This window comes from Rhyacophila brunnea, unplaced genomic scaffold, assembly GCF_057557595.1.
Source record: "Rhyacophila brunnea isolate RB1 unplaced genomic scaffold, BYU_Rbru_1.0 scaffold_13, whole genome shotgun sequence".
Taxonomy (NCBI): Eukaryota; Metazoa; Arthropoda; class Insecta; order Trichoptera; family Rhyacophilidae; genus Rhyacophila; species Rhyacophila brunnea.
Window position 1 is genome coordinate 31232296 of NW_028232785.1, and position 20294 is coordinate 31252589.

General features: G+C 33.2%; 1 protein-coding gene across 2 annotated transcripts; it reads right to left on the bottom strand.

The window, feature by feature from the left end:
• Window positions 1-1236: 1236 nt before the first annotated feature.
• LOC147077275 (uncharacterized) lies at window positions 1237-20059 on the bottom strand. 2 transcript variants are annotated; one of them, XM_085940785.1, is made up of 4 exons: window positions 19834-20059; window positions 19384-19524; window positions 6248-6373; window positions 1237-2762 (listed from the first exon to the last, which is right to left on the bottom strand). In XM_085940785.1, the coding sequence occupies exons 1-4, from the start codon at window positions 19978-19980 to the stop codon at window positions 2076-2078; spliced, it is 1101 nt and encodes a 366-aa protein (XP_085796911.1). In that variant the 5' UTR covers window positions 19981-20059; the 3' UTR covers window positions 1237-2075. The 2 variants fall into 2 exon arrangements, with proteins under 2 accessions (XP_085796911.1, XP_085796913.1); XM_085940787.1 differs by lacking the exons at window positions 19384-19524; window positions 19834-20059 and adding an exon at window positions 7418-7610.
• Between the last annotated feature and the right edge of the window lie 235 nt (window positions 20060-20294).

Here is a 20294-nt window from a genome sequence, read left to right on the forward strand (position 1 = left end):
CAAATTTTATGTGTATTTCATAAAAATAAGTGTGTTCGATTATCCATTAAATATGTGGCATATCTAGCTCAGACGGCCATTTTTTTCCACTAGACGGAGCGATAATTTTACCGACTTAACGGACAGGAACGGCGCTCCGGTCCATTCCGAGCCCTGACCTAACTACCTAAGGAAATATTCTGATTGGTCTCGCATGCCAAGTAAGTAAATCCGAAACCGTTTGAAATTTTAGGTTTCAATATGCGCTAACGCAAGTTATGCTATGTACCTACTAATGGTCAGAAATGATTTTGACTTAATACTTCAATTCACTTACTCTGACACAAGATATAAGAATTTACCATGTTTATTATTGAAATTTCTTAGATACAAATCAACCAGTAACATCCCGTGGGGGTAGGCAGATTGAGCGTCGCTTGGGGGCGGCAGTTACTCGAAAAGCGACAAATCGAGGAAAATCATTAAGTATATATAGAAATAGGTACCCAACATTAGTATGTAATGACGGTTCCATTAAAAAATTGAGCTCACTTGTTGGAAACAAAATGTATATATTAACAAGACTTTAATTTTTGTCGGGTTCACGATGTCTAGTTTACTTCCGTTGTCATTGGACGTCACGTCCTTGATCACCAGCAATGACACGTGTACATTTTCTTATTATATTTTAATTATAGATTGGTACATGCTTACCTATTTAATTTATCAAATATTTTTGCCAATCACTCGAAGTTTTGAAAGTTGTCAGCTGGTGTAGTATTTTTAATGTATCTGAAACCGTGGACTCGCAATATTGACCATTATAGTAGAGATGGCATTTCAATTAGATTTAGGGGTATATATTTTGTTAGTGATGTACAACACCTTCTCAGATAGGTAGGTATTGAAGTCATGAAATGATGATAAACATACTGTATAAAAAATGGAGCGGTATTTTGTCTAGGAATGTCACCGAAATCGAAACTCTTGTTGGACTCTAATAATATAAACAACGGCTATAATATGAGCACCGCGATGGCCGTGTGGTAATGTATCCGCTTGGTAAGTCGAGGGTCTCGGGCTCAAATCAAGTGGTTTACATCTATTTCTCGTAAAAAGTAATCGTGGGGCAGGCAAGATCCACAAAGTATTGTGGAGCCAATTAATCATATTAATATTCAAACTTTTTAATAATAAAGTGTTATGTGATTATGTTTTTACAGGTAATTATAATAAAAGAATAATATTATATATTTTAACCTATTTTATTATCCAAACCCCATAATATAACAGGCTGCCAATTGCATTTTCAAAACAAAAATATTTTTTTTTTTTGAATATTGAAGATAGGTACAAAAAAACATCAGAAACAAACCCGTCGCTATAATACCTCATGAGTTCCGTCACCATGGACGACCCTCCCTTCCCCACGGCGATGATACAAAAAAAAATGACGCGCAGCTTGTTTCACATGTTTCACATGGCGAGACGTAGGTATGTCGTACGACCTTGTTCTTGCACTATGCCCCAACACTGGGTAAGCAATGGGCATACATTGCATTTATGAAGTAATTCACCTGTAAGTGTCATTTCATGATTTTTAAGATGACTAAGTTGCGAGCATCTATATCAGAATACCTTGCATTTATAATACCTTGCATTTATGAGGTTTTTCACCTGTGTGTGTCATTTCATGTTTTTTAAGATTATAAAGTCGCGAGCACCTATATGAGCATAACTTGCAATTATGAGGTTTTTCACCTGTGTGTGTCATTTCATGGTTTTTAAGATGAGTACGTCGCGAGCATCTATATGAGCATGACTTGCATTTATGAGGTTTTTCACCTGTGTGTGTCATTTCATGGTTTTTAAGATGAATAAGTTGCGAGCATCGATATGGGCATACCTTGCATTTATGAGGTTTTTCACCTGTGTGTGCCATTTCATGTTGTTTTAGATGACTACGTTGCGAGCATCTATATGAACATACCTTGCATTTATTAGGTTTTTCACCTGTGTGTGTCATTTCATGACTTTTAAGATATCTCAGTAGCGAGCATTTATATGGGCATATCTTGCATTTATGAGGTTTTTCACTAGTATGTCATTTCATGTTTTTTAAGATTACTAAGTAGCGAGCATCTATAAGAGCATATCTTGCATTTATGAGGTTTTTCACCGGTGTGCGTCATTTCATGATTTTTAAGACTACTCAGTTTCGAGCATCGATATGGGCACATATTGCATTTATGACGTTTTTCACTTGTGTGTGTCATTTCATGTTCTTTAAGATGACTACTTTGCGAGCATCTATATGAACAAACCTTGCATTTATGAGGTTTTTCAGCTGTGTGTGTCATTTCATGACTTTTAAGACTACTCAGTTGCGAGCATTTATATGGGCATATCTTGCATTTATACGGTTGTTCACCAGTCTGTGTCATTTTATGTACTTTGCGATGATCTAGTTGCAAGAATATATTTTCTTCGTTTGGATCAGCAATGACGCCTGTGTGAACCATTTTGTGACTTTTTAGAGCACTTCCGCATCCAAAAACTTCATTACAAATGCTGCAAATCAAATTACGTGAAAAATGTACAACTCTTCTCAGAATAAGTCGAAGTTCCTTCGGAGTATATCGTCCAGAGTTTTCTCCTTTAATGTTTAGTTCATCTATCGTCACTTCTGAATACTGTATCATTCTATCTTGGATTCCATCAGGCGAGGATTGTTGATACCTGTCTATATCGTGATGCTTTGTGAAAAAGCCTCCGGTAGAAACCTAGAAAAAACAAAAATAATCGAAGTCAATATTATTCTAAATTAGATTTTAAACTGTTCCATTTTAATTATTTTTTCGAAACTTATGCCTTTCAGCATCTTCAGACATTATAAGTGTAGTGAGAATGAAAATGACGTTAAGAAATGGTAATAGTACCGTCATAGATGTTAAATACAAACAATGTTACGGAACGATCCATAAATAGTTTTAAAAAAATGCACCTACATGTAACATGAAAAGAAAATCCACAAAACAGACAATGACACAATTGTGGTACAACTCTTGTAAATATGTATAAATCTATTATAGTTTCGAATGCAAAATTTTAGATTGATCTGAATAAGATAGTTTCACTTTACTGTGTTTATTTCTAATATTTCTTGATAAAATAATTTAAGATCACCAGAATAACGTACATACTATTAGGCAGTTTTGCACCTTGATAAAAAACAATGTGAGCTTAGTGAGCACCTATGCAACAATGTGAGCAAGTAATTTTTGTGTTAGTATTGTAACGTTATTTATTCAATTCTCACTGAATAAATGCATTATAAACACTGGCAACACCGTTCCGCCGAAATATGCGACCGTTTGCTTGCAAGTCTGGAATTGAGTATGTTTTTACGTTGGCACCAATGCGGCGTGAAACGCAACGCAATCGATCGGTCTGGGAGATCCGCACGAGTACATTATCGGACACCGACGAGAGAGGACGTGTTTCACGAGAGTTCTGAACCGGGTTCGGACACCGGCAATGGAAGCCATCTTGCGGTATTTTGTTACACGTATCATATTTTTTGCTGTTCTAAGGTTTTAACTACATTGATTACTCTTATTAAAAACCCCACAGAAACCATTTCTTGTAGGAATATATAGGCCTGGTATTGTTCGATTTTAACTGTTTTCTCTTTTAGTATGTTGGTGGTTTGACCACGTGTTATTTTGCTAAACTGTGTTGAATAAACCTATGTTTTGGACTTGGTTCCTTCACAAACTAATCTTTTATTTCTTTTCAAAGTTGCCTGATTTATTTCCCAGTGTTATTTTCACTCCGTTGAATAAACCCGGGCATGGCGATTTTTATCTGTTGCTCTAGATTATTATTTTCTTAAGGTGCACTGGAAGACCTCATTGACAATTGAGCGTTTACAACAGTTCTCACGACCCTATAATAAATGTGTTTGTTTATATAGAGATCTCTTTGTTTTACCGTTTACTCTTGGACTGAGCTAGGCCGATGTTAATGGAAATTGTGTGGTAGTATTCTATGTATTTTTTAAGACGACAGTAGTATCAAATAGTAATTTTATTATATTACCATCACGCTAACATTACAGTATGTTATTGGAAAGTGTGCATAGTGTCGGAAGATGCTGAAAGGCGAAACCGATGTCACAAAAAATATTCAAATTGATAGAATTTATGTTCAAATTTTATCAAGCAACTTAGATCAATATTGTAAACAATATTTTTATATTTACTAGTACCATCTTATCTTGACTACGGATATAAAGTGTTGTATGCAGTGTTACAGACTAGTCGGGGTTCGGGGACGTAGATTTAGACCTGAAAGTGCGGGAACGAATTTATATTCAAATTCCATCAAGCGGCCTCGATCAACAGTATAAACAATGTTTTAATATAATATTATAATACTTCTGAATTCGTGAGGGCACGAATACCGAGCGTTGTATAGGGACGGCAGTTATCCAAAGAGTGACACTCTCGAGAAGGAATGAATAGGTTAATATAATTCACACATATAAAATGTTATATCATATAATATATCTATTTTTTTCTGGTCTAAGCGAAACAGCAAGTCGTATTTTAAAATAAATCAATAATAAATCTTTTTTGTTTTGGTGAAATGAACTATTCTGATAAATTTTTAAGTTAATGAAAAAGACTAAAACGTTATTTATTCATCTGTTGATGATATTGTGTAGATTGATAGAATTTCTTAAACTGATAGTGCCTGTACACGTCCATGGATTTACTTGCACCAATAGTGTGTATTTTAAACTATCGCATAAATAATTATTTACACGTACAACGGCTGACTGTATCTTCTTCTTCTCTTTTCTCTATTCTCTTCTTCTCTATTCTTCAAGCGTATGCGAGACGCGATGAAATCGTCGTTTTGGTGTTCTTTGACAGATTCAGACAGGTTTGGACAAGTTTGTAGATAAAAGGTAGACGTAAAAATATTATATGCGGTGTAGTCCGTATTTCTTTCAGCAGGTTTGCGACTATCGTTCCATTTCACATGCGCACTCCTACGCGCACCTCTAATTTTTGCGTGAAAATTCAGAACCTTCTGAACTTTTATGATACATGCATGCAATCTTGCATCTTGCACGATAATTCGTGTTTACGTACACATGTTCTTGTTACGCCCGCGATAATACGCACTGTTAGCAGTTAATCCATGCACGTGCAAACGGGGTATTAGGGTGAGTTTAGCAAAAGTGACTTATTACGTAGGTCCAACAATCTTTCACGGACTTAGATTAGGAAAGCTTACAAGATCATAGTTTAATTCAAGAAAATATTAGTAAGAACCTATGTGTTATCACAAAACAGATAAAATTTTGTGTTTCCGGTGGGTCTATTCTATACACAAGACGGCTATCGACTGCTATCGTAGGTAGTTTATAATAATAATATATTGGTGCGGTTAATTGTTACAATAAGTTAACCGTCTAAACAAACTGTCAAAAGGTGTTGTATTTTAACAGCCCCACTCTTGGCTGTGTTAACTTTTAGAGCGAGATAGACAGTTTAGACGGCTAACCTATTATAACAATTGTAATACCAAAATACATAGATTTGATAAACTACCGTCGATAGCTGAACGTTTACTTAATCAATGGGAAGTATATTTTAGGTGCATAACAACATTACTTGTGATTTTAAGACAAGTACAAAAAATGAGCACTTCTTATCGGCGGCAATATCTCGAAAAATAGGGGGTCGTTTTATGTCTGTTTATCAAAGGCGGTACTGTGCCAAGGGACGTCACTTCATGTTCAAACTAGTAGACATAGATATATAGACACAATAGTTCTTCGTGTAAATTACAAATAAAATCATATATATTATATAAGAAGCCCACAATATTCAATAATATCAGTGGCGAAGGGTGGAGGTAGGCTGTTAAGAGTCAAGATAAATAGTGCATATTAAAGTTTTTCAGTCAATCGTATTTGTTTTTTTTTTATATAAGACTGCAATGTGTAGATAGTGATTGTTAGTTTTTAAAAGTTTAGTTCAATACAAACAAATACGTATGACTATCAAAGTTCAATGTAAACTATTTATGGCGGATATTAACAGCCTATCTCCACCCTTCGCTACAAATATAAATTATAGCTGATACGACTGGCTGGAATATTATGGGGATTTATTGAAATGTTAAACGTCAACCTTCGATAGAAATCGGCGAATAGAGAAGCAAATGTTACAATATATAAACTTGAATGTACCCCATGTCCTGGTATGTAATCTGAATGCGAACATCCTGGTTGACGATCTTCATCAGAAAATAGTGGCATTTCGTCTTCAGTGAACTCGTGCTTAATGTCAGTCTTAGTAACACCCGTCGCAGCTAACTGAAAAAAACAACGTTCACTTATATAACATGTTGTCAATATGTACATATTATTATTATGACTAATTAAAATGTTATAATCTAGGTGGAAGTAGGCTGTTCAGATCCGACATAAATAGTGCACACTAAGCACATACCTAGTTATTTATTTTAAATAAACTTATACAAACTGCAGATGTTGCTGGTTAGTTTTCTAAAATCTATTAAAACCTGTCTAACCAAAATTATTCTATTAACAAAATATCAAAAATAATATTAAATGCATGAATGGCATAACTTTAAATATTTTATTGATATGAGAATATTACGGCCTCGTTTACGCTGGATGCAGCATTATCACACACTAAGGTTGGGTTAGGTTAGATTAGGTAAGGTCAGGTTATGTTTAGTCTAAAAAGAAAGTTATAAAAGGCACCATTACCTGTATTTCTTGAAACAAAGTTTAATATCATCGTAATGTTCCTCCATATTTTGTCAAAAATGCAACATTATAATAATTATAATCCTATACTTATCGTTGTTATTCCAAATTAATGATTGTGAAAGACGACGTAGGAAACATTTTCAAAAAACTAACCTCAAAATGCGAAAACTTCATAGAATATCCATATAACAATGTATAGTAATTATAATCCCTTGAATTAGTAGGTAAAGGTTCAAATATACTACATGACGATTAGGCACATATATGCTAAGAACGATTTAGTGTCTATGATCATATCTATGCCATTCCGACATTTATACATAGGTACATATCGTATGACGGCTATGACATCGTATTTACACTCTGTGACATTGGACGCCAACATAACAAACGGGTTTTTTGGCATTTATATGACCGATAGTTATAGTCTATTTGAGCCATTACCTTATCTAACATGTCACGAATGTATCGTAACTGTCAAATCTTATAATTTAGTCATTTTTTGAAACAACATTTATGACATCGTAAATCACTAAGCTGTTCGTAAAAAAGCAACATATTAATATTCCACACTAATCGTTGTTATTTCAAATCTAAAAAAATCAGTTTCAAAAAACTAACCTCGAAATTGCAACTTGAAACGTCGGCATTCTCTTTCTTTACATGAGTGCGAACTTCCGGGCTGTTTGGGTGGCCAGTCTGTGTATCAAACAACGGCTTGCCTTCTGAATCAGATGTTTCTCTATCACATTCTTGCTTTACGTTAATTTTAATTGGTAAATACGCCGGCACAACGTGACAAACAGGATCCATGCAAGGTACTTATTTTTAGAGAAGTGTTGCCGCAATACATAGACTAAAACACCGCATTTAATAAATATTTATTATCTGTGGTCCATATACTATAAAGTATATTCCGCTGAAACGATTAAACAATAAATCGTGTTTTATTGGATAAGTATATGTTTTAAATTATTCCATTTGAGTTGTTTTTTGCCACCACGGGATGTTTTTTTGATATCTTCAAACACTATGGGCAATCAACTACGGCAAAAACCATTGAAACTTCCCGACTGGTCCTAGGTCCATTTACCTGGATCACCCAAATTAAATCAATTAATACAATAAAGTAGGGACACTTGATTGCCTACCAATTGACATTGTCAAAGGGCCGTGTATTTTGACTTCGCCTTGTCTATCCGTGCATCGTGCAACTCACACGCAATGTCCGTGTGCCTCTGGCTCAAAATACGGGTGGCATTTGAATACGTATATTAATTAAGGCGCTAAGTACCAAAAACAATAAAAATAACTTATATAAATATAGAAACTTATAGAAAAGTGTTCTACATACTAACGCCAATAACTTCAACTACCTATGGTCTAAGTGCCTCAAGCAAGTCAAAAAAATACAGAAAAATATTTTAACCAGCTGTCGACGTTGTAAGTCCGTTGGCCTGTTTTATTTATAATGGTGTAAATAGCTCTACAGTGGTCAACCTCATTCAATATAAAATGGCTGTAGATGGTGTGTTGACACTTGCAAGTTCTTAATACTTAAAATTATAGAAACTGCCGTGATTGCTTCACACTGTAAAATCACATTTTTCAAAAGGTCTGCTTCATGAAATTTTACTGCAATGACTCAGTATTTTGTAACTACAGGCAATACTACTTTTTGGTAATTAGAGCCTTAATAATAAACCTTTCCCTTACCATGGCAAAAAAATTACGCGCGTTCCCATGCAGTCCACTCAGTGGACCGATAGAAAATTGGCATTTTAGGGCATTTTAAAAGCTAATTGATTGCTTCAAAAGGTAAAGTATGTTTTTAAATACTGTTTTGTCACCGTTTAACATTTTATTCTGTGTATATTACATGCAATTATCTTATAATCGTATATAATATCGGACATCGATAAAAGTACGTTATATCTAAGCCACGGCGTGTCTCGGTCTGTTTTAAATGGAACAACCAACATACGCTGCCATTTCACGGACAAAGGGGGTGGCTAATTCATCTGAAGCGAACGAGGGATGTTATTAGGTAGGATAACATCTGTGTGGACTTGCGTTATCTCGTTCACCACATAAAATAATACTTATAATTTTGCAATATCGATTCCCTGATTATAATCTATAATATAAAAATCAATATTTGTTAGTTTGTTTGTTCGTATTTTATGCGCTGCCATACCGTTCATACGATTGCGATAAAACTTTGTCAACTTATTGCTTGCACTTGCGCGCAGATTATAGACTATATCTTATACATAAAAATGAAAGTCTGTCTGTCTGTCTGACCTATGCGTTCCTATACCATTCATCCGATTGCGATGAAATTTTGGTGAATTGATGTGTGCACTACGGGTGCGAGTCATGGACGCTAAATGTGAAAGCAGCTAAAATGGTGGATTGCTTTGAGAGAAAGATCCTTAGGCGGATATACGGACCCATGAGTGATGATGGAGAGTGGAGAATTAGGTACAACACGGAACTATACCGCTTATACCAAGATTCAAAACTCTCCAACTTCATAAAACTCCAGAGGCTAAACTGGGCAGGCCATGTCCAGCGCATGCCTGAGTCACGGATACTGGAGAAGATCCTTGAAGGAAACCCAGGAGGGAAAAGGCCAGTGGGAAAGCCACGCACACGATGGGGTGATAATGTTACAAAAGATGCCAACCAGATATTAAAAATCAGGAACTGGAAAAGACGTGTGGAGGACCGTTCCGGCTGGAGGACAGCGGTGGAGGAGGCCAGGGCTCGACTTGAGCTGTAGCGCCATCGAAGAAGAAGAAGATGTGTGCACACCCGCAAAGGTTTCAGAAATTAGAAAAACTACCTTCTTCTTCTTCATTATATCTTCTTTTATTCATATGGTTCCTATACCATTCATCGGATTGCGATGAAACTTTCGCCAGTTGTTGTGGCAACACCCGCAAAGGTTTCTGAATTAGTACAACCATCTTCTTCTTCTTCGTCGTCTTCATTCTATATTCTTTTATTCGTATGATTCCTATACCATTCGTCCGATTGCAATGAAACTTTCGTCAGTTGTTGTGCCCACACCTGCGAAGGTTTCTGAATTAGTACAACAATTTTCTTCAACCTTTTCTTCTATTCGTATGCGTTCTTATACCATTCATCCGATTGCGATAAAATGTTGATCAGTTGTTGTGCGCATGCCCGCGAAGATAACTGAATTAGAAAAACCATCTTCGTTATATGAGGCGTAGAGTTACAAAACCCGCTCTAGAGACTTTTTTGAGTTTTGAGTAAATGACGAAAAACTGTTTTGGGCATATCATGATGATTTATGTGTAATTTTAGATAATATATTTCTTCCGTTACATACGGAAAAGTATAATAAAATGTCAAATCCAATGTATAAGCTGTATTTATTCAAATAAATGCATTTTAATTATCCCAAGAGCGGTCTTTGTCAGTCTCTACCTGACAGAGCGGCGTTCGACGCGGAATTTTTTAAAAAGAGCGGAGTTTGTCGCACAATGGTACATTGTCGACAGGAGATGATAGTTTAGTAGCGGTCCGTATTTATTTTAATTATGTAATATATTTTCGAATTTAATTTGTCTAGAAAATATTTTGTAGCCATTCTTACCTAATGGTAGCTGTATATTTTTCGCATTGTACCTACATATTTAGCTGTTATATTGGTATGTAATATTTAAAAAAAAAATGTGGTATTTACTTTTCTTGAAAATATTTTTTTTAGATTTAAAAAAATAGTTATTTAGTTGAATATTGCCTACTTTTTACTATGTCAAATTGCCTTTGTGAAACTTTTTAATTTTAATATGTTAATGTCATGTACTTACTTTTATTCTATAATAAACAAAAAAAACCATTATCAAAAAATGTTACTTTTTCTGGAGACAATTAGTTATTACCTACATACCATGCAAATAATTATTTGTTTAATAGGTAACTAATCTTTTATCATTATATAAGTGCCCTAATAATTCTTAATAATTTTAATGTTAATGACCATATTTTGAATCTGAAAGATATTTTTAAACCCTTAAAAGGTAATTATAAGATAATTTGAAATAACAATAACTATAATATCAATAGCATAAATAAAAAAACCCAGCGGACTTAAGTACCGGCCTTTACCTAGCTAATCCCTGTATTACCTGTGTCCCCAAATTCCATGTCTGTGGGAAACCCACCATTAACTACCAACCTATTTATTAAATTTAAAAATAAAATGATAATATTTTTAAGCTATATTATTCATAATCTACTTAGGTATATTAGATATTTTATATCATTTAATTCAGAAACCAAATCCGATAAACAAAAGTCGCGAAGTATGAGCTTACTTATTTTCCCACATAAATATTTATTACCTATATTCTGTTGTTCCTGCTACTTTTTATATACAAATAATAGTAAACGTGGAATTTCTGAAATTTATTGCAAAAACGTATTATAAAAGTAACGGTATTTCTACAAGATAGCACAGCATTGTTAACTATGTGTCGTTATTACAACTAAGCTAATCTACAAATTAATAAACATATTTGAATTAAAATTCATTATCGTTCATATTAACGAATGATACAATTTTATGACGAAAAAAACTTGTCCCGTGGAGATAATGATAAGGAATGTCATTTTTTATCAAGGGAGATGAAAAAACTAACCTAACGTAACATAACCTACTAAATCTATCATTTGTATAGTACAAATTATCAAACAAAAAGCATTTCTCCGACAGAAAATAGTTTTCCTTTAATTATATTTTTGACACAAACCAAATAATGATAAAAACGTGTAAGAATCTTATGATATTTTATTATATCACACAGAATATTAAATATAAATGACAACAAAAAATATACGTAAAACTAGAAAATAATATGAGCCACCACTGGGTTATTCATGACAATACAGCAAAATATAGTCAATTTTTAAATACGTTTCTTGGCGTAACAGGCTACATTTCCAAGCAGCTGAATTTTTCAAACGCTTCCTTGATTGTTCTTGTTGAGATTCCGTCACACTAACTATTGAAACATTCATTATTAAAAGTAAAAAATAGTAAAATAATTGAAGCAAAATTATGACGCGCACGAGAAAACGGTTTGACGGTTTGTATGGAGATTAAAGGTTTCGTGAAGAGTCATTATTTAAATCGCGGCGTCTGATTGGCCGGTTACGCAGAGAGGGTTTTACCAGAACAAATTTATTTTAAGAGCGGGTTTAGTCAGTCTCCTCGATATTTATTTTGATTTTTTGAAGAAACAGAGAGGAATTTAAAACTCTCACCTAGAACAGAAGATAGGTCTTACGAAAGAGCTCATGCGTACATTCATAACTATTTTTTTTGAAAAATCGCCCAGAGCGGGTTTTGTAACTTTACGCCTCATATCTTCTTTTATTCGCATGGTTCCTATACCATTCATCGGATTGCGATAAAACCTTCGTCAGTTGTTGTGGTAACACCTGCAAAGGTTTCTGAATTAGTACAACCATTTTCTTCCTCTTCTATTCGTATGCGTTCTTTTACCATTCATCCGATTGCGATGAAATTTTTATCAGTTGTGCGCATGCCTGCGAAGATTTCTGAACTAGAAAAATCATCGTCTTCTTTTTCATTATATCTTCTTTTATTCATATGGTTCCTATACCATTCATCCGATTGCGATAAAACCTTCGTTAGTTGTTGTGATAACACCCGAAAAGGTTTCTCAATTAGAACAACCATTTTCTTTTCTTCTTCATTTTACCTTCATTTATTTATATAGTTCCTATACCATTCATTCGATTGCGATGAAATTTTGGTGAGTTGTTGTGTGTACACCCGCAAAGGTTTCTGAATTAGAAAAACTATCTCTTCTTCTTCATTATATCTTCTTTTATTCATATGGTTCCTATACCATTCATCGGATTGCGATAAAACCTTCTTCAGTTGTTGTGCTAACACACGCAAAGGTTTCTGAATTAGTACAACCATCTTCTTCTTCTTCATCGTCTTTATTCTATATTCTTTTATTTGTATGATTCCTATACCATTCGTCCGATTGCAATGAAACTTACGTCAATTGTTGTGCCCACACCTACGAAGATTTCTGAATTAGTACAACAATATTTTTCCTCTTCTTCTATTCGTATGCGTTCCTATTCCATTCGTTCGATTTTAATAAAACTTTCGTCAGTAATTGTGCCAACACCCGCGAAGGTTTCTAAATTAGTACAATTATCTTCTTCTTCTTCTTCTATTCGTATGCGTTCTTATAACATTCATCAGATTGCGATGAAATTTTTCTCAGTTGTTGTTCGCACACCTGGGATGGTTAGTATTATATAAAATACAAAGTTTGTTGTTTGTTTGTTCCATCCAATTTTGAATTTTTTACTACATATTAATACTATTAATAACGATTGCATATTTTGGATTCGATTTTAATTTACTGTTCTTTTGTTTGACCTTTACTCCTATTAGAATTACTTTCATTGTGTCATATTGTATTACACAGATATTTTAATATTAAAAAGATAATTTCATTATTATTTTTTAAATATCTAAGGTAAATGTATCCACTAAGCGACCCTGTGCGAAGCCGGGTATCTCACCTATAATAAAATTGAAAACACTGATCTTATTGTATCATGTAACTAAGTATTCCTAAAAATCGGATTTCAAAACACGTTAAATATTTACATAAGAATAATTAAAAACAAAAATAATCTAATCTTATAGTTTCCACTAAAATTATTTAATGTTATGTTTATTATGCTGAAATAATTAGACATCATAAAAATTAAATCACTACGCTATGTGTACCTATACGCATGTAGTAAGTCTATAATATACCCACCTTTCGAGAATTTCATAACAAGCGGTTTTCTAGTCTATGTTAAAATAAATATATTGTATCTCCATAAAAATGTACTTTCATACATATTATATATTGCCAAACTGGTAGGTGCGCAGTGTTGCGAAGGGAGGCACGAAGAGTTTTACACAATAAAGCCACGTCATGATTGCAGTTTGCAAATAAAGTTTATAAAACAGCCGCTAGTTATAAACTACATAAAAACAGTCCTAAAAAACGTTGTTTGTAAACCTGTCTGAAGATAATATGTAGACTATTTTTTTAATACCTAGGTAAATTATCTAAAAGTAGGTAAGATATATCTATAGTCTTAGAGGTACAGACTTAATACGTGCGTATAAGTTCAAGTAGCGTAGTGATTTATATTTATTAATGTGAATTATTTCAGCATAAGAAACATGATATTAAAATATATTTAGTGGAAACTATACGATCAATCGGAGTATTTTTCTTGTTTAATTGTTCTTATGTAAGTATATTATTTTAATGTGTTTTAAAATACGATTTTTAAAAATACCTAATAACATGATACAATAAGATCACAGTGTTATTGTTATTCTTATTAGTTTAAAATCATATCTTATAAACCATATTTTTCAAAATCTACTGATATTTTATGAAATCAACTGAATTTTTTGTCAAAATCTCTGAAATTTTAAATTTTGACTTGGCAACACTGGGTTGATCGCATAGTCAGTGTTGCCATGTCTATCTACTGAATTTTTAAATTTTGACTTGGCAACACTGGGTTGATGGCATAGTCAGTTTTGCCATGTCTACTGAACTTTCAGTAGATCGACTGATATTTTTTGCCAATATACTGAATTTTTGATTTTTTTACGAATTTCAAGAAATCTACTGATATTTGTGTTTCTCCATAATTGTAAATTAACTGATGATTCTTTTAATAATAAACTTGAAATGATTTACGCATGACTTTTTTTGATGTTATACACTTCTAAATTGACATAAAAAGCATTGTAACTCTACCCAAGAGCGCCATTTTACCTATTAATATCATCTTTGCTTACAATAAATTAATTTATTAGTTATTGTTATTCTTATTAGTTTTAAATCATACCTAATAAACCACATTTTTCAAAATCTACTAATATTTTATGAAATCTACTGAATTTTTTGTCAAAATCTACTGAAATTTTAAATTTTGACTTGGCAACACTGGGTTGATCGCATAGTCAGTGTTTCCATGTCTACTGTAATTTTAGTAGATCTACTGAAATTTTTGTCAGGAAAAGAAGAAATTATGATATTTGTGATGAACAAACTTTTTACATGTTTTTTTAAAAGACACTTGTGAGATTATGTCAATATGCACGCTTTCACTAAACACAATCGTTGAATTTCATACATTTTTGTCAATCTACTGATATTTTGAAGAAAAAATCAAAAAATCTACTGAACTTTGAAAATTTTAGTAGGCAACACTGGTTGATATCTTTTAAATATTTTTGGGTAATAATGAGCTAATTAAATGTATATAAGTTTCATTGGTTCAAAAAAAAAATCATTAAACAGCCGTACAAAAAAAAAAAGTGACATCAAATTTTTAAATATTATTCCTTGTATCGTAAAACGCCTATATGTCGTGCGCCCGCGTTTCAATGAAATGATCAGTTTTAATCGGAATTCCTATAAATGTTATTGTTCATAAAATTTTTATTAAAACAGTTCTAATATGTTTATCGGTTAATCTTATTATGATAAGTTTGTGAAAATTGATTGTATATATCGGTTAAAACGCATTTTAAATTTAAAGCGGCCATCTTTGTTTAGTTGGTTTGAGTGTTGCAAACATTGTGAAAAAATAAATACCCATATTGTCAATAAAGTGACGTATCGTGCCGGAAAGCTTTAGAGAAACATCAATATTATATCGCAAAATAACTTAAATTCGGAAAACACTTCCTTTCACACTCTATATGACCGTTTTGAATTTAGAATATTTAATTAGTGTGTTTGATGTTTGAACCCATCGGACATAACGAATAAGGCACACAATCGCTTGCAAAAACGGGCAAAGCTGTAGGATAATAATATATAGGAGATAGTGCAAGCTCTCTTTGTTATAATTGCTATATAACTCCGTATGTCAGACAGAGCCAGCGCTCAGGCCAATTTTCTACACACGTTTTGTTTCGAGTATAAGGTGCAGTGAGTGGAAAGAGAACACACTAGGTGGCCAATTTTATATAGATAAACCCCATAGATAAACCCCATAGCGAGATAATACCGTAATGCAAAAACAGAATTAATCAAAATTTCGTTGCATAATACTTATTTGTGATGCCATAATTGATTTATATAAACATAGATATAATGCGAACTTAATATATTAACTAATAGATTAAGATAATCTTAAGTTTTTATATTTTTGTATTTATCCTTTAGACGAGTATGTCCGAACATAAGTAGAGATGAAAAATCATAGTTTGTAAAGCTCAAAAGTGGACGATATAACAATAAAGTATAAACGCACATCCTTACAAGTCCAGTCGATGAGCTAAGGCAGGGGTAGGCAAGCCACGGCTCACGAGCCGCATGTGGCTCTTTGGGTATTGGCGTTCGGCTCTTTGCCAAATTTTTCTACATTTGATATTGATACGAGCACTTTTGAAAAACAATTTTATTGGTAAATCCACCAAGCAAATAGTTATGGAGCTTAAAATTTGTAGGTCTTGCTACCAAAATTTAGAATTTGGAGAGAGAACAATGCAATGGGGCGCTCTAAAAGATCTACATAAAGTAGATACTACGATTTTTAATACATATTATGGAATAGCTTTCCGAACTCATATTCGAGTTTACATAATAATATGTATGTGAACAATCATTTTTAAACATGAAAAATATAAATAGAATTTAGAGAAGCCAAATAATCGATGAGAAATTTTTGGAGTCGCGTCTGAAATCAAAAACTACAAGTTGCATAATAACATACACACACTTTATCCAAAGAAATGCAAGGAAGGTCATTGTTCACATTAGTTTTGAGGAATGCGTAAAAAATGTATGTAATTCATATTCTGTAAAAATTATATTTATAATGTCAACTATGTAATTAATTCATTTAAATAAATCATATTTATAAAAAAATACGTATGGCTCTCGATATTTTTTTAACTGTTGTGCCACTCATATTTGGCTCTTTTGGTTCAAGAGTTTGCCGACCCCTGAGGTAAGGGACCATTATGTATGTAAACGATTAACTTCTCCTATTCAAGATGTAACTATTTGAGAGGTAAAACTTTAATCCGCGCAGCGTATCTTTTCTTTTTCTGGTCAAACCTGATGGCGGCGAGTACCAAATGTCTAATTAGCGTCTCTATATTATTAAGACTTTTACAAGTTAATAAAAATTAAATAAATAAATATATTTTAATAAATATGGACTTTAACACTACGGATTAGTTCCTCTAATTATAAATCGAGTGCTTAAAGTCAGACAACGTTATCTACAAAAAAGTGTGTTTTTTTTTTGAGATAACGTTATTTTACATTTACGGCAACATGATAGTCAAACAACGTTATGTCAATCTTTTCTAATTTCTTATTAAATCGTCAGTAAAGTTTAACGCTAACTACACAAGTTACCTTTGTTTTCATATTTTTTTAAAACTATCAATTTTAACATCATAATAAGCAAGATAAATGTACAATACATAATAAATTATAAAATATTAATATTAGGTTTTAAATAAACATTTCCCTTGTTGAGTTACAAGAATCTAAAATAACGATTTTTGGCTCTCCTGTAAAGTTGCTCTTTTGTAGATAGTGTTGTTTGACACTAAGCCCTCGAAATATAAACTATATATTTTTTTTACATTTTTTCTAAGAACTATATTATACAATATATAATTTATATGTGACCTTGACCATGGAAGAATAGTAATAGTATGTGCCATCAACAATAAATATCGTAATACTGAACGTGAGTTTTATTCGTTAAAATAACTGTAGTGAAGCACAAGCATCAAGTGTTTCCACTATGTAGTCCAAGATCCTCACATAGATGATCCCCAGATCACATAGCTGAGCTAGTCGAATCTGGGTGACTGTCACCTGCTTAGCTTGAAGGTGAAACAAAGGTCACAAAAAATATTCAAATTAACTTAGGGACAATATTTTAATATATTATCATACTTCGAAATTCCACATGATTTTTTTAGAACTCTCACTACACGATACTACTCCATATTGGAGAAAGTATTGTGGGGTGTGGGAATGACTATTAGACAACGAAACTCAAAATTACTATATCCAGTTAAGACTTCTACGGTTGATTTCAATATTTCGTGAATTTGGAATATTATTATTAAATATCACTATAATTATTTTGTAAATTAAAATAATAACGTTTGGCTTGCCCACTCTTGCGGCACATCCCGCTTTCGCCTATTATTAATTGGTCGTTATGAATGAATAGCTGTTTGAGGTTTTCCATAAACTTTTGATTGTATAATCTAAAGCAGTGCTCCGCAACCTTTTCTCACCCATGGCACACCAAAGGTATTCCCGTAATTCCGCGGCACACCACAGGTAAAACAATTTAAACGTCAAAATATGGACCCCACATGCTGAAGCGGGCCCCCTACTACCTATCGCTAAGGTTAAAGACAGTGTGATACTCTAAAGTAGGTAGTGTTTTTCAAATGGTGTTCGAGGTAAAATTAATGGTATTCATTGTATGTTTAGCTATTTTTTGTATTTATTAATACTCCTAACTCTAACACTCCCCAATCGGATATTTAAAAATATTAGTATTAGCGTAGTAACATAGCGCCGCAGGCAGAGAAAATTTGTAATCTGCCACGCCCCCCCCCAGACTAGAGCTCTGACGAAAGAGAAAACCGAAGTTCTTATCACCCGTCAAGTATGACTGCGTATCATTTTTAATTATATATTGGATAAATGCGACGTTTGGGGCGTTTACCTATGGAGATGCAGGGTTCGATTAACGGCCGGGGTGGCTTAATTTTTTCAAAAAAGATTTTTTCTATTGGTTATAATATACTCTCTCAGAAAGTGTTTTTCTAAATTATATATATTGCTTTATATTCGAATGATTGAGACGTATTATTATTTATCATATTTAACTGCACATACCTACACATATATTGTATTAAAATTAAAATGTCAGTGGTAGCAATCGGTGATTCTGATAGGCATAGCAGCCTAAGGCGGTGTTAGACGATATTGTGAAGACCAGACTTCTGAATAGACTACGCATATGAGTCTAAATTTACATTGGCAGTGACGATTTACAAATCGTAAAAAAGATAAATCAGCGAAATGTCAATTTGTCTGACGTGAATAAAAAAAACCCATCCCGAAGGGAAAACTTTGGCGCCATCTATGCATACTTCACAATTATATTAAAATCCAACACCTCCCAGCCATCTGCGAGACCTAGCGAGACAGACTGGCGACCGCCAGCTGGCTCAGCTAGTTGCATTAATTATTGCTTCACATTCGAATGATTGTGATGTATAAATCATCATAAGTAAATGCTCATGATTGGACGAAAGATTTATAAAACTACACAAAAATTGTTTTAAAATATCAGTGTGAGCTAAAACCACTAAATGAAACAAGTTGAAGCGAATTAGTAATGGTGAAATGAGTTTCAAAGATGCATTGAAAATTCCAACCTTCTATACAAGAGAGCATACATTATAATAGGTATATACTTACAATTGGCCTGTAATCTGAATACGAACAACCCGGTTGTTGAGGGTTTTCATCATCATATATTGGGTGTGAAACATCTTCAATAATCTCGCGCTTCACGACGGCTTGTTGATCAACTGTCTCAGAGAGGTCAGCCATTAGGCACTGAAAGAAGCAATTATTATATTTTGTAAACACAGTAAAACCAGTTTCAATTCACGTAACACCCTTATAACAATGTATAATAATTATATTTAACATGAATTAGTCGATAACCTAACCTAACCTATAATATCACAGATGTATCGTAGCTGTCAAATTGCTTAATCAAGTATTCTTTTGAAACAAATTTTAATGTCATCGAATGTCCTTACATAGTTTGTAAAAAAGCAACATATTATTGAAATAGTATACTTATCGTTATTATTCTCAATCTAAAGTGATTGTAAGAGAATTTAGTTTCCAAAAACTAACCTCGAAATTGCAACTTGAAACGTCCGCATTCTCTTGCGTTGCATGAAAGCGAGGGTCCGGGTTGTTTGAATGGCTTGTCAGCGTGTCAAACAAAGGCTTGTCTTCTATATCCGTGTGTTCTCCATCACATTCTTGCTTTACATCCATGTTAAGGGTATATATTACAGAAGCAACGTGTTACGTGACAGACAGGATCCTATCAAGATAATATTAGAAAAGTGTTGCCGCAATACTGAAAAGTATTTCCGTGAAAACTACATAAAAATACACACTTGACACGGTGACACAATTTAATAATATGTATATTTTGTTGTCCAAACAAAACAATGGTACGAAAATGATCGTCAGCATTTCCTCAATCATAACGAGAACAGCGCATCTCGGTATATAATAACTAATGACAAATAAATCAAATTGAATCTTTTTTTGGTACTGTTCGGTTAAAGCGGATACAGCGGAAA